Raw genomic sequence first — 15,198 nt, forward strand, 5'->3', positions numbered from 1 at the left:
GAGCTTGCCCCTTCCCGCCCTCTCTCCTGCATGGCCTGGCCCCACCCCGCCTTCTCCCCCACGGGTGTTTTGCCGAGTGTCGTGGAAAAAACTCTCGGCAAAATATTGGAACTCGCGCAAAATGTGCTTTCCCGACTACTACACTCGGCAAAAGGGGGTATGCACTACACTATTTTGCTTGTCGAGATTGCATACGACCTTGGGTAAAGATGATCCCAAAATCAAAGTTTTTCATTTCGACGAGACGAATAATTTTCATTGCCGAGAACTTTTTCATTTTAGGCCATGTTATTTACACTTATTGCCATGCCAAAATATGGTCTCAAATTAATAAGGTGATGGTCATATTTATTGTATAATTTACGACAATGGGCCTAAACTTGGCATTTAGGTGCATCTCGCCATTACAAACAATGATGCCAAATAGAGTTTGCAACATTTTGTACAAAAAATATTTTTTGCATTTTTCTAAGTGTAAAAGATGGATATTTTTGAGAAACGGGTAAAAAAAACATAGTGCAAAATGGCACCACTCCAATTTTCACAAAAAGTAGACCATATTTTTAGAAAATTCCCCTGTTTTCTGGATCTTCTAGATTTCTAGCTACTTTCGCACATTTAAATTCAAATTTGAACTTCAAGTGTACGCAAGTAGTAATTATATGAAAGAACCACTTAAAGTTTGAGAGATTCAGCCCCTTACCATGAATGGCCGTTTTGCCCTTGTTTGGGGAAAATGAAACAAAAAGGATACAAGTCCAAAAAATGCAATCCTTTCGTATGGACTCCTTTTATGTGTATTAGTTAGGATGAAAATAACAAACTTTCAATATGAAAATTTTGAAAGAAAAATATCCTTCACAAAACGGGCTATCGTGTTTGAACATTCATGGTTTTCAAGTCAAACGACCATGGTGATGACATATTCATTGCATAATTTATTATAATGTGCCCAAATTAGACATATAGGTGAATATTACCATTACAAAGGGGGTGTGTCCTGGTGGGCCGACCCAGCAGTGTGTTGCACTCTAGCACAAATTGGTCAAAATATAAAAAGTGACATGTGAGCAAAGGGCGCATGGCTAGCCACTCAAGCGGATGAACTCTGCTAACTACTAGGCCCCGTTGAACTTTAAAAACTATGTCTATGCGCAACATCACATCTGAACTTTTTTTGAAATTTCAAAATGCGTTTGTTTTCTGAATGTAACCTTTTTTAAATTCCAAAACATGATTGTTTTTAAAATGAATACTTTTTAAAAACTATAAAAAATTGAAAACTTGAACATTTTTGGAAAAACACTCGAAATTGTGGACATTTTTTGAAAAACGTGAAAGAATTTTGAAAAACTTCAAATGTTTTTCAAAGCACGAACATTTTTGGGAAAAAATGAAGAAAAATAAAATTCCGAAATTTTTTGAACATTTTTTAGAAATGTTGAATTTATTAAAAAAATAAACAAGAAAAATGAAAAGAGAAAGAAAGAAAGGAACACTAGTGAAGAAATAAAACCCAAAGGGAAAAAGCCTGAAAAATAGTGTAGAAAAAAAAACTATCCTAGCTACTTGGGCTGGTCCATATGCAGTTTGCTCGCTGCGCATTTCCTAGTTTTTTTTGGGGTGGGGGAGGATAAACTAAGTTTTATTCATCAACCACCACATAGTGTGGGATAGAGTTCGGATCTTGGAATTAGCCGAACCAAACGTGACATCTTAGACTTAATGAAAGAGAAAACCTGGCTAGACTATGTGCTTCGATATTAATAGCATGACCTTCAGAAGAAAAATTATACAATCAAACAAAGACGCTTGCACTTGATCTCGCTGATAATGGCTCGTTTGCCAGATAGTTTACTCACATTTTTCTGAGAGAATATTTAGCCTCGATGGGCTGGGAAATCGGGCCGGCTAACCTCGAGTGCGACCGGCCCGTCGTTAGTCCAGTAGAAAGCCCGCCACGTCGCCCAAGAGCCCACCCTTATCTGTTTTTTTTTACAGGACCCGTATCTGTTCTGTTCCTCCAGCACGACCGGCGGCCGCCCAGCCTCCTCCGCCCGCTCGACAGCTCCCCCGCCGCCGGAGCTACGCGCTCACACCCCGCCCCCCAGGTCCTCCGCCGTGGCGAGCCTCTCCCTTCCCGCTCTCTCTTCCGCGCGGCCCCGCCTTCTCCTCGCCGCGCCGCCGGCCGCTCCACCCCAGCTCGCCCCCGTCCGTGAAGGCGACGACCGTCAGCAGCGGCCCCATTCGAGGGAGGGAGAGAGGTTCCTCTCAGGTCAGCTTCTTTTCGCCTTTCTCTCAAGCGTGACTATCCATGCATCTGGCCAGTTCCTCGATTTGGACTTGGTATGAACACTAGCACGGGGAATGGATCTCGGACGATGAAGATTTTTTTTTATTATTATTTAGCAAAACCGTCACAGGACATGGATGAGGCTTTTGTGCGGTATTTCTTTTTTTTCCAGATTTTTCTGGATGGTTAAGTTTTGGCCTGAATTTCTTTTAAGGGTGCGGCTAGATCTCAGTCGATTAAGATTTAACAAGTCTCAATCAAGTGACAGAACACATAAGAAAGAAAAAACTAAAAAGAAAATTTTGCACAAATCTCTACGCAAGATCTGATGAATATAGCATCCACTGAGACATAACCAAGTTTTATATCTAAGTCGACTGAGATTTAGCAACTCTGTTTTTTTTAATGGCAAAATTATTTTGTTATTTTTTATAGGGAATATATTCTGGTCTTTCCACCCTCTCATTTATGTCATCTAGCAAAGAATCATGGTCAGTTGTACGCGTGGCATTTATCAATTGGCAAAGCGCTAAATTTGGATATTTGATCAATTGCAGATAAAGATTGGGCAGTTTGGCTGGGGCAGAGCAAACATGGGACATTTTATCAATTAGCCCCCGCGACTACAGCCGCAGTGTCGCTCGCTACTCGCACACAGCCGGCGGAGACGAACCATAGATGGTGCCGGAGGACGGCGCGCAACAGGCGGCGGCCGCCACCGCGGAGCACCCCGCGGTGTCGGAGGTGGACTCGTTCCGGCGCCAGGTCGACGACCTCGCCTCCAAGACCGACGTGGTAACCCCGCCCCCTCCTAGCCGTGGTATCAGTTTCCGTCTCGCCTCAGTAGTGATTTCCATGAAGGGCTCTGCTGCCAGAGCAGCTTGATTCCCAAGAGTGCGCCATTTTCGGGGATTTTGGCTATTGCATGATTAGGTGTCAGGTCTAGCGGTCTCCTGTTGCGATACTGTGTTCTTTCCCCCCAAGAACTAGGGCAAAGTTGTCTCAGACTTGAACTGGTGTGTGTTGCAGCTGGAGAGGAGGGTGAACGAGGTGGTAGGGTTCTACGACGGCAAGAAGCATGGCAGCGGAGGGCGCAGGGCCAGTGGTAGCAGCAGGTATGCGGCGAATGGTGCAAGGGACAGCAACTGCAAAGGGATGCCCGACCTCATGCGGCAGCTTACCGGTATCATTCGCCAGGTGATGATCTTTCTTCAGCTGTGGTTTATCCCATGGTTCATTGTGTTTGCTGGCTACTTATGCTATATTCTTGCATCCTAGAGTGTGTTTTAGAAAGTCGGACTGGTGCCAGCTTTGTAATTCGCGAGTCAATTTAGAACATTAGAAGGCTTTCCGACCTGATCGTGATCGATATTGACTAATGTGGCAACCTAGACTTTTTCCATTGCTTGTAGTGATTGCCTGCACATACTGCTCCTGTTCTTTCCAGCAAGATAGATTTAGAATGGAATCAAGATTTCTGCTACAAGTTTCAAACAGCTCCCAAATTTATGTATGCTTCCATGAACATCAATCTGGTTCTTTTTAGCTGTGTTCATTGGTAGACCATTTTTCACATGTGGTCTTCTGGCGCAGTGAATGAAATAAGCCTAAAATATATGGTCTGCAGCTCTTGCTGAATGCAATCATCTGAACCTAACTAAAAAGCCCTGCAAGTGAACTTACAATGCATTTTTTTTAAATTGGATATACTTTTGGGATTGATTCAACCACTATATGTGGAAAATCCTTTTTATTAATCTAGTTTTCTATGGTGTAATACCCAGTACAAAATTTATCGTTCTTTATGCACCTTCCAAGTTCGATTGAGCTACTGCAGCTAAAAACTCAAATATGCGATCTCTTTGCCCTATGAAAAGCTTTCTGTTGATTTTTGCAAAATTTGGCACTTGATCCTCTTTTCTATTTTCATTTTCTTCCAGATCACGTCTCATGAATGGTCAGCGCCATTTCTGCAACCGGTAGATGTTGTAGGCCTACAACTTGATGACTATCACAAGGTGATACTGCCAGTACAGTTTGTCCTGTATTTTGCTAGAGTTCTGTTCCTAATGAAAAGAAATTTTGACTATAAGTGATACATTTTGGTAACTTAATGTGAATTAGTTCTGATAGTACTGTTTATAGTTTGCATGACCTAATGTTGGCAAGCCATCAGGATCTTAAAAACACAAGCTGACTTTGATTGCATAGCACGTTACTCGTGATTCGCTGCAGGATTTTTTTTTTCTGGTCTCCATTCTGCTTTCAGTTCACATGCTATTGCACTTTCTGAGAAGATTTTCAATGTCAAGGGAAAAACTGTTAAATCCTCCCTTATCTATGTATGGAAAACATGGCTGGGTATCTTATTAGCTGTTAATTGGTTTTGTAACTATTGTTTGCCCTCTTCCATGTACATGAAACTGAAAACCATTTCTTGGAACTCTAAGATTGTAATCATCCCTAATCTATAGAAGGAAAACCTGGCATATTAGGTTTTCTGTTTATCTTACAGCTGTAATTGGCTTTGCCACTTATTATTTACCTTCTATAGTGTACTTCATATTGATGTATCCCTTGAGTTGATAGCAAATATGTTTTTCTATATTTAGTATATCAGTAAGATGGAGTTGCTTCGTTGGTTTCTTTACCTGAAGCTTGTTTGTAGTGACTCATATCTTTGGTTTCTACATTTTGCAGATTATAACAAAACCTATGGATTTCTCGACCATCCAAAACAAAATGGAAGCGAAGGATGGTACCAAGTATAGAAGTGTTCGAGAAATATATTCTGATGTTAGATTAATTTTTACCAATGCAATGACATACAATGATGAACATCACGATGTTCACATAATGGCCAAGTTATTACTCGAGAAATTTGAGGAGAAATGGCTCCAGCTTCTCCCTAAAGTTGAGAATGAGGTTGATATTTGTAGTCTCATATGTTACCATTTTTGTTTTGATATGGATATGTGTTATTTAGCATTTGACAACAATAAGTTGGATCCTATTGTTTTAGGAAAGGAAACAACAGGTGGAACCAAACGATGCTCCAACCACAGACACTTCTCCGGAAGATGCTATTGCAAAATTAGCAAAAGATACTGATGATGAGGTCGGCCCTCTGGACTGTTATTCTTTTTATTCTTGTGTCGGTATTGATTTTAGCACATATACTGACTTCGACTCATGTTTAGAAAAAATGGCTGTTATCATTTAGCTTTTTGTCTATTGATGTATCGATGTGAAATCCTTTCTTGGCCAGCCTGAACATGCTTCTGTATCCTTGTCAAATATATGCCTTGCATATTCACTGCAACCCCTACTGTGTTCCCTTGTTTTGTTTTGTTATAGATATTCAGTACCTTTTATTTCTCGTGTTCCAGCTGAATGAGATTAATAAGCAGCTAGAGATGCTCCGGAACATGGTGGTTCAGAGATGCAGGTACGTCTTAAAAGACGTTTATCTCATGCCTTTTGCTGTTTGCTACAGACTTATAGGGGTGCCAAGCATAAAAACGTTACAATATTTTTTATCTTGTAGGAAAATGACCACAGACGAGAAGAGAAAACTCGGTGCAGGTCTTTGCCACCTGACACCGGAAGATCTTAGCAAGGCGCTGGAGCTGGTCGCACAAGACAATCCTGACTTCCAAACTACAGCAGAGGAAGTGGACCTTGACATGGATGCTCAGGTAAAGCTCCTTTATTCTAAACCCTAACCGCGCTCCATGCGCCACACTGTTTATAAAATGTTAAACCATGCTTCCTGCGCGGGCGGATGCAGAGCGAGACGACCCTCTGGAGGCTGAAGTTCTTTGTGAGGGAAGCGTTGGAGCGACAGGCCAACACAGCCGCGGCCCCTGGCAAGACCGACGAAAACGCAAAGAGGAAGCGCGATATCTACAATGCTCTAGCCAAGACCGCCTCGAAACGGATCCGGAGATAGCCCGGTTCAGGATGTTTCCGTAGAAGTAGCCGTCATGGGACAATTTTCTCCCTTGTGTGTAAGACATGTGTGGCAGTGTATATATGAACATGAATCTGCACTAAGCAGTCACACCTGACCTGGTCTAATGTTGTAGCATGTTATTGCCACCTATGTTAAATACAGAGCAATGTTGATGCAGCTCAAAAATAATAATCACAACAGAGGTGATTTTTATTACATAAAATTAATGGTGTGTACTCTGCACATGGCGCTGCGAAAAAGGGCATCCTAATTCAATAAATCCTGAAGAAAACAACAGAGGTTATTCATTGGTAAACTTCGTAACTCATCAGCTTCACTTCATAGGGTAAACTGTTCTTGAGGAGCTGCACAAAACAATGTAAAAAATCTATGCTGAGCATTCTTATCTTTGGGGTGAAAGAAACATCAAAGGGGTTTGATTGTATGGTTCACCTCACCACTGCCGTCTACCAACCATCAGGCCTCAGTTTTCTCTGCACTTGGCAGATCGTGTCCCTGCAAGATACCATACATTAGCATCACCATCATGCTTAAAGCATAATGAAACAACATTCGCAATATCATTTTCATTGTGATGGTAACATACCACATATCGGAGCACGCCGCCGCGTCTAGGAAGCTCAAGGAGATGGACAAGCCGGTCTCGGGATCGAACCACGAGATGAACGTCCCTGCGAGAGAGATTGAAGATGGCATAATCATGGTGCCATTGAACAGAGGGGAACAAACAAAATAAAGGCGGCACCATTCAAAACAGATTAACTTAAAGCTTCCATCTTTTCTGCGATGACTTTTCGTCTTAGATTTGAATGTTGAAAGAACAGAAATTGAGAGAGGGGAAAGCAGGGGAAGCAAGAGAGGGGCTTCTTCACCTTGGCGCCTCCTGTAAATGTCATCCGGGGTGATGAGATGCAAAAGCATCGTCTCCTTGTTCTCCACGTCTATGACAGCCAGAACGATCTCCTTCTCCGATGTCGATCCCTGCGACAACAAACATACGGGAACGAAGAAGGCCATGAGTGACAACCTAAATCAGCGGAACCCCCAATGTGCGATGAAGGGACATTGTTACGATGTAATCTGTTCTGCTACTCTCTCTGTCGTCACATATCGGTTGTAACAACATCTTATGTTGTGTTGGACGAAAGCACTGCGAATCTCTAGTGAACAGCATATGCCATACCTCGAGGTGGTCGATGGTGACACGGCCGGCGCCGTAGTCGTCCCACCCACCGCCATCGTTCAACCTGAACACCTTCACAGGCTGCACAAGATCTCCACAAGATTACTCCCAAGATTCGTCAGTTCATCAGCAATCGCGCGCCTCATGAGTTCATCAGTTCACCTAGATACGATCATCAGAGACATACAAAGATACTAGCACTACTTAATTCCTCTCAATCACAGACAAAAAAATTCTTAATTTCTGCTAAAAGATCAGAGTTCTCTTGAGCGAAATCGGCCGGCTGCTCCGCGGAGCCGCGAGCATAAAACAAGAGGGCACGCGCACGGGGGACGGCGAGGTTTCGAGGAGGGCGGGCCGCCGGCCGGGGAGGGAGGTCGACGGCTTACCGGCATCGGCGCGGGCTGGGGCGGGACGGCGGCGGGCGCCGGCTCCGCGTTCTTCTTCCCGGGCATCGCGGTCGCCGCCGGCTCCGGGAACGATCGATGAGTGGTCAGCAACGAACCCTAGTACACTTTGCTTTTCTTTTTCTTTTTTGACCTGATGAACCCTAGTGCACCCGGAGTGCCAAGTTATAGCGCCGGGCTGGGCTCCAGGGAGCCCTTTTATTTAAAAATTCGAAAAAAAATCAAAAATAATATTTCCTCTTTTAATTAATACAAGTCTCTATTAAAAAAAACACGAAAGCTTATACATGTTCATGACGGATCTGTAAATTTTCGTTCGAAAACGTTATGATTTGTGAGCTACACAAAGAAAACGAAATCCTGGCCCATAAAATATGGCTCATTTTCATGCACGTATTTCTTTTTCTTTTTGTAGTGTGAAAATATATGGTTACGAAAATGTTCACGAACTTGTTATACATGTATTTCTACATACACTATTTTATTATTACTATTATTATTTTGCGTTGTAGGAATGTGGTATTTAAATATGTACTCCCTCTGTCCCAAAATAAGTGTAGTCATTTTAGTTTAAAAGTCACAATTTAAACTAAAACAACGACACTTATTTGGGGAAGGAGAGAACACATTGTTGTGATATGGCCTCCTTTGGCCATTTCCGAGGTGATACACCAATATTTTGTTCCCGTGAAACCAGGGATGCCATTTAAATTTTTAATAACAAAAAGGAACCTCAATGGAATAATCAGCAAGGGCAAAAATGAGAATTATTATACATTGCAAAAGATGTAGTACTCCCTATCCATCTACACTGCTATTAAACAATCAAACAAAAACTTTCTTAAATGCACTTTGCAATTAGTCCCACAATCCACACGAACCAATTAACACCACACGATTAGACCCACACTTTTCAATCTAACAGCCACCATTGATCTAATATTTTTATAGGTACACTTAACAATTTTCAATGACCGACCATGCTTCATCTAAGATGTAATACTGGAACTACCATTCCCACGTCCCCTGCAATCACGGAAATCTGGTCGCAAACTAAGGCAACTCCAGGACCTCCCAGTTCCAAAAAAAACTCCACGACCTCGACCTCACCGTCTGGCACGACGGCGGCCTGGTGCGAGACGCCGCCCACCACCAACGTCCCCTGCCTGCACGGCGACCTCGCCGCACTGCACCACATCGTCGCCTCCCTGCACGATCGCCATCGCGATTGTTGCCGCTCATAGTGTGGCATCCATCCCGCGAGATCCCCAAAGTCCAGGAGATGGAACCTGCCCCGACACCAGCCTTGCCGCCGCGCCCGTGCACGGCCCTACACCCGCGCCCGCCGCGTCCCCTGAACCAGCCGGCCACACGCAGCTCTGATTCTTCCGTCCATTGCTTCAGGTTCCACTTCTTCGTAGCGTGACGGCGACTCAGGGGGCTGGATTTGGCCACCGTCTGGAGGGACGCTATATATTGGATTTGGATGGTGAGCCCACGCATCTTGATTTTATTCAAAACGTTCCTCTCTAGCATGGTACTGATATGTGATGGGCCGGATTTAGAAGATGCCCTTCTAATCAATTTTATTGGCGATCTTCTCATTGGACTGCAGCAGATACCGTCTTGATGTATATATGGTGCCGTGATAGCCGATTAAATCTGCAAATTCTTTGTCGTTGACTATGGCCTTGTCTGTCAACTACCTTGATAGGTTCCTCTCCGTCTATCCCCTTCCTGTAAGTCTATAATCTCTGTAGATAAATCTTGTACGATGCCATGGTTGCCCCTTTATTCCTGGAGTATTTGCAGCTGGTACTATTTCTTTTTCTTTTTTAATTCACAGCTACTGGCATGAATTGGCCCTTGCATTTGGTCCTAGCACTGGCAATAATTTGAATCTGTTAATTGGGGACAGATATGCCCATCACCGGTATATATTTTGGTTCTGTCTAGAATTGGGGACAGATGACATCAGATCTTTTAATAAATTATAAACAACATATCTTTTTAATTTTGGTTCTGTCTAGAATGGTGAAATTCAATTTTGTTCTACTGTAGATTATTTCAATCATCTTCACCAACAGTATATATTGCAGAGAATTGTTTTGGTTTAGTTTTTAGCATGTAGATATGATATGGTAAGCCTCCAGTGAAGGAGGGGCTTAGTCAAATAGAAACTGTTCTATTTGATATCCAATGTAATTTGGAAATTAGTGGCGGAAGACTCCTAAACTAGCATAGCATTTGTTTGAATTTCTCTTTACTTGATTGTGTTACTTATGCGCAATCACCATACTTGACATGGGTCCTGATTTTGTCACTTCCATTGACGAGTCTTTTGTAAGCATCTCGATGCGGAGGTAGAACTTCTAACAAGTCTTCCTGTTATACGTTGTTTGTTGCTACTTTTTGCTGCAATGTGGAGGTACAGATTCTAGCTGATATAACTTCATGCTTTACCTTGTTTACCACTGTCCTAATATGGAGGTACAGATTCTAGCTGATATATCTTCATGTTTTACCTTGTTTACCAATGTCCCAGATTTTTGTTTCCTCCTTGCTTTGAGTTAGATAGAAGATGGGACGTGCTTTGTTGTACTTTCCTCTTACGCTAACCCTACGCACCATGGTGTTGCAGCGCCCTCGGCTCAAGGGAACCATCTCCAAGCCTACCGTACTCGAATCATGGAAGCGTGCAAAGTACAGCGCATCGTGGTGTCGCTGGCCACCCGATCTCTACAGCCACAACAAACGGCTACATGACCGACCAGGCCGGTGTCTTGACCTCTGAATCACGTCGCTGTGCTAGCGCCTTGATCTCGCATGCGGCCGTCTAAAACCCGAGAGGCCAACCTCGCTCGAGCGTCGCCGGCCAGCACTCATCTGCACAGGAGCAGCTGGTTGGATATATGTGCCTCCTCCGCCTCTTATTCCCTGAAACGTAATGTTATGAGTATAGTTTCTAATCACTGATGTCACATTGGCGTAGAATTAAACTGCATAGGTTAGATTGACATTTTGCCCTATGTTTAATTACTATATGTGTTGCACACTGGTCCATGTATTTATTCTGTTGGTCAAAAGTTTTGACTATCAAGTTTCGTCAGACGTGAGTTGTAGAAATTTTCAGTTACTTTTCTATGCCTACCATTTATCTCTGAACCGTTGTGATGGAGATTGTAATACTGTGTTTAAAATGTGTCAGCCCATATGCGAGATCTTCTTTTCAAGATGGCAACCATGATTATAAGTTAATCATTTATACTTTACAAGCATATCAGATACGTGTAATTAATGTGTTTGCATTAGAGCTTTCATAGGGAAATTGCATAAGATCTTATAAAACCATTTTGTCACACACATTTTTCTGAATGGCAGCTGCAAATGCCAGGTAGCAGCTTGCACTAGGTTGACGTGAATATTTACTCTTCTTTTGCACTGGTACTGAAACTTGGCAGTTCACAAGGATTGGCACCACGGACTGAATGGTCCCAACCATCGTGGACACACCAGGGGCAGGGGCTGCATGCTGCCAAGGCCGAGGCAACTGCCAAGAAGACTGGGCTCAATGTAGTGACCGAGGAGGCGCAGGTCGCAGGTTATGCTCTTCTAATTAGTATGATGATTTGCATATGTAACAATGCTACTCTCAATGGATTTGCTAACAATCTCCAGATTTTCCCTTTGAGTGTGTCTGTGTGTGTGTGTGTGTTTTGCATGAGTATTTAACCAAAAACTACCACAATTCATGGAACCGTGCCTACAAACTACCACTTTACGATTTTGTTCTGAAAAATACCACTTTTTTGCTAATCTGTGACTAAAAACTATCATGTGTGTAAATCAACCGATTCATCCATTTTAAACGCGTTTATGATAGACCTGGCCCGCATGCGTAAGTCAACGCCCCGCTCCCTCCCCTGCACCGGCGAGCAGCAGCAGCTCCGCCTTGCACTGTGCCGGCGAGCACGGGCAGCTCCACCGCGCACCCCCCTGCCGGCGAGAAGCAGCAGCACCGCGGCATTGGTATATGTGTTTTGGAATCTTGGTAGTAGTTCAGTAGTGATCCAGTCGTAATATCTTACAAGTACCATGCTAATCAAAAATTTCTTGATCAAGTTTATTATTATTTCCATTGTACTATACTTTATTTCCATGGTATCAAGTTCTACAAATTGCATGTTCTGGTACAATATTTGTTTTTTTTAGATGCTGCCTTTTTTGCTAATAAATCTATAGTTCAATCTGGATGCAGAATCAAAGAAAATTATGGCCTTGTGTTGATAGTTGCAGTTACACTGTGATGGATTGTGTTTACTTTTTGTTTATGGAAATAGAGAAACTGATTATTCTGTTTGCAGGACGGGTATCCTAAATTCTAATTCAGACATTAGTGATGATATAACAATTTCCTACGCCAAATTGTCATTCGGGCGAGCCTAGCTTAGCTTGAAACCACCGGAGATTGTGTGGTTCACGAGAGGTAGAGACTCCACCTGATATTTTGTCGTGCCCACTGACAACAATGACATGGATAGTGACGTCACTGCTGGACATAATTGCCCTATTTGTAAACTGTTGGGTAGTCCTATTTGGTGGATTGTAACGAGCTATATAGTATGTTGAAAGCAGATGTAACCTCATTCATTTTCACATAGATGCCTCTCCAGTATATCTGATCTTTCGAGCCTACAGTTTGTAATGTTGTATTTCTTTTGTGAAACCTCCACAAACTGTCTATGAACCATATATGCAGTAGTCAGTAAATGTTCCCACATGTATTTATTTGTTGTTTAAAGGAATGTTAAAATTATTTTGTTCAACTATAATTTAAAATTTCCATTCCTTTCGGCACGGTCAACTTTATATTTGTTGGTGGACACGTGCGTTGCACGTGCATGGTTACTAGTATTAAGTAATGCTGCTTTAGTGCGACTTTGTAGAGAGTAGTAGTGTTATCTCCATCTGTACATATTCATTTCTTAATTTACAAGAATTCCATTCAATTCCCACAGGAAACATCCTGAGCCCTAGGGTCAGCTCAGCACTTGGGTTTGTGAATAAGAATGCTTCTACTCCCTCCGTTCCAAAATAGATGACTCAATTTTGTACTAACTTTAATACAAAGTTGAGTCATCTATTTTGGAACGGAGGGAGTATATATTTTTCACAATTGAGTCGACCAAAAGTTACATCTTACAACTTCACCGCATGTCCAGCAAGCCCAGATCGAACAAGATAAAACATGAGTACAGCAAGCCCGGAAGAGATAAACATGGGTACAGCAAACGGACGGAGAAAAACTCCAAACCGACAGATGATCGATGCTATCTATAAACGATGTGATGAATCACCGTGACCAAGTGAACAATGAACCGCTGCTGTCAGCAGGCTGCTGAAACATTCCTACAGAAACTTCTCGGCAAAATCATGCAGAACTTTCTTGTTCTCTATGCTGGATTACAACTTGATGGATTACAGTTTGATGAGAACCGGGACCAGAATGGGCTACCTAAATGTCGCGTAGGATGGGCCAACCTTTCTTGGCAATCTCATCGATCTTGGAGCTTATCTTCTTCTGGGTCTTTGGAGGACAGAGCTCGGCTGCATATGCGTTCAGCTTCGCGGCCAGTGTCGATGACAGGAGCTCCTCTTCTGGCAGGTTCCCGATCAGTTGCACCAGGAAAGGCTTGCGCTTCAGCTCGAATTTCTAGCATTCAGATCGATTTCACGTAAGTGCACAACATACATAAAGAGGATTCATTACTCTACTAGAACGCCATTTGCATTGCAGGTCTCACAAGGAAGAATAATGAATGACATAGATACCTGATGTTCTGGTTCAGCTGGATAAAATGCCCCCAACGGTTGGATCTTTGTGGTGATAACGCTGCTGCGGTCCTTGGCTTGTTCCCTCTCTTTGGTAAGAGCAGCCAATCTAGCCTCGAGGGTTCCATTCGTGAAAATGACGGATCTGTGACCACACAAATGAGCAACAGTTAACGATCATGATGCTCGCAAGAAGATAATTTGCCGACAACAGCTATCATCATATTGTGCTATGCTGCTGCTATGCACACAGAGGATCTTTTTTGAGCTACTGGCATTACATTCCAACCAAGATGAATCCATGAAGGCATGAAACCAAGGTGAAAACGTTGGCTTTGTTGCTAACATATCATATGCTAAAACACTGTAAACAAAATCCATCTAACATGAAAATGCAGCGTATGCAAACAGATGATCATCACACCCTCAAATAGAAATTTACTGGTCTAGAGAAAAAAGTCAATCACCTATATTGGTTGCCAACATCTGGTCCTTGTCCAAAGACCTCCCGTGGATCATGGCTTGCCCAGAACACGTCCAAAAGCTGCTTGTACTGAATCAGCCGGGGATCATATTCGATCTGGATGGATGAAGTGCAAGCAGAAGTCAAAGCCAGTCATGGCAGCTCAAACATTACTCAATCTTCGATTAGCACATCAGAACTTATACAATTTTTATAATGGGCAGAAACACAGCACAATATAATGGGCAGAAACGCAGCACGATCACGCGCATCAAGACCAAAACATGCACAATTGCTTCAAGCACACGTTCCGTCAAACAAATCAGGCATGTCAAGTAGGTCCAAAACATTCATTCCATGTAGCTCAGAAATTACTCAAGCTCTGACTAGCACTTCAGGACTTGTGTCCTTTTATAATGGGCAAAACCGCAGCAAGATCACAGGCACCAAGACCAAAACATGCCCAATTTCTTCTAAAAAAGCACGCCCAATTGCTTCAAGCACACGCCACAGCAAACAAATCAGGCATGTTCCAAAGCATCCTATCATGCAGGTCATAAAACATTCGTTCATTCAATCGCTGCTAGTTTCACTTGCGCGCATAAAATGGTTTAGTTTAATAACCAACCAAGTACAGAGAACAGGCTATATCGCTACCAATAGTAGGGACAAAAATGAACATTATAAGGAAGGAGCTGGCGGAAGGAGAGCTCAGTGGGTACTACCTTGACGCACTCGGCGTGGTCGGCGAGGTTGCGGTACTCGGGGTTGGCCTTGGAGCCGCCGGCGTAGCCGACGGAGGTGCGGAGCACGCCGTGGAGGCACCCGAAGGCCGCCTCGGAGCGCCAGAAGCTGCCCAGCGCGAACACCGCGGTGGCCGGCGCGCCCCCGCCGGCGCGGACCGTGAGGCCCTCGCCCCCGGCGCGGACGGTGAGCCGCGCGCCCGAGGCCGCCGCCACGAGGCACGCGAGCGCCCATAGGAAGGCGGCCGCGGCGGGGGGGGACGCGCGGGCCATCGCGTCGGCGTGGAAGGGGAGGGGAGGG

The 15,198-nt window shown here is 43.6% G+C and overlaps 3 protein-coding genes and 1 long non-coding RNA gene across 4 annotated transcripts; 2 read left to right on the plus strand and 2 right to left on the minus strand.

The window, feature by feature from the left end:
* Positions 1-1,993: 1,993 nt before the first annotated feature.
* Positions 1,994-6,491, plus strand: LOC123150416 (transcription factor GTE1). The gene is made up of 9 exons (XM_044570267.1): positions 1,994-2,275; positions 2,851-3,088; positions 3,323-3,490; positions 4,234-4,311; positions 4,994-5,218; positions 5,316-5,411; positions 5,683-5,741; positions 5,841-5,991; positions 6,084-6,491. The coding sequence occupies exons 2-9, from the start codon at positions 2,972-2,974 to the stop codon at positions 6,243-6,245; spliced, it is 1,056 nt and encodes a 351-aa protein (XP_044426202.1). The 5' UTR covers positions 1,994-2,275; positions 2,851-2,971; the 3' UTR covers positions 6,246-6,491.
* Positions 6,366-8,016, minus strand: LOC123150417 (suppressor of Mek1). Its single transcript, XM_044570268.1, has 6 exons — positions 7,842-8,016; positions 7,453-7,533; positions 7,142-7,250; positions 6,856-6,940; positions 6,702-6,764; positions 6,366-6,613 (listed from the first exon to the last, which is right to left on the minus strand). Exons 1-5 carry the CDS (start codon positions 7,905-7,907, stop codon positions 6,716-6,718), a joined length of 390 nt encoding a protein of 129 aa, XP_044426203.1. The 5' UTR covers positions 7,908-8,016; the 3' UTR covers positions 6,366-6,613; positions 6,702-6,715.
* An 882-nt stretch (positions 8,017-8,898) lies between these two features.
* LOC123150570 (uncharacterized) lies at positions 8,899-12,586 on the plus strand. The gene is made up of 3 exons (XR_006475197.1): positions 8,899-9,348; positions 9,478-9,598; positions 10,501-12,586. It is a non-coding gene; the product is annotated as an uncharacterized lncRNA (long non-coding RNA).
* A 454-nt stretch (positions 12,587-13,040) lies between these two features.
* LOC123152099 (peptide methionine sulfoxide reductase A5) lies at positions 13,041-15,192 on the minus strand. Its single transcript, XM_044571712.1, has 4 exons — positions 14,880-15,192; positions 14,159-14,271; positions 13,692-13,836; positions 13,041-13,572 (listed from the first exon to the last, which is right to left on the minus strand). Exons 1-4 carry the CDS (start codon positions 15,168-15,170, stop codon positions 13,375-13,377), a joined length of 747 nt encoding a protein of 248 aa, XP_044427647.1. The 5' UTR covers positions 15,171-15,192; the 3' UTR covers positions 13,041-13,374.
* Positions 15,193-15,198: the final 6 nt, after the last annotated feature.

Source organism: Triticum aestivum, chromosome 7A (assembly GCF_018294505.1).
Source record: "Triticum aestivum cultivar Chinese Spring chromosome 7A, IWGSC CS RefSeq v2.1, whole genome shotgun sequence".
Lineage (NCBI taxonomy): Eukaryota > Viridiplantae > Streptophyta > Magnoliopsida > Poales > Poaceae > Triticum > Triticum aestivum.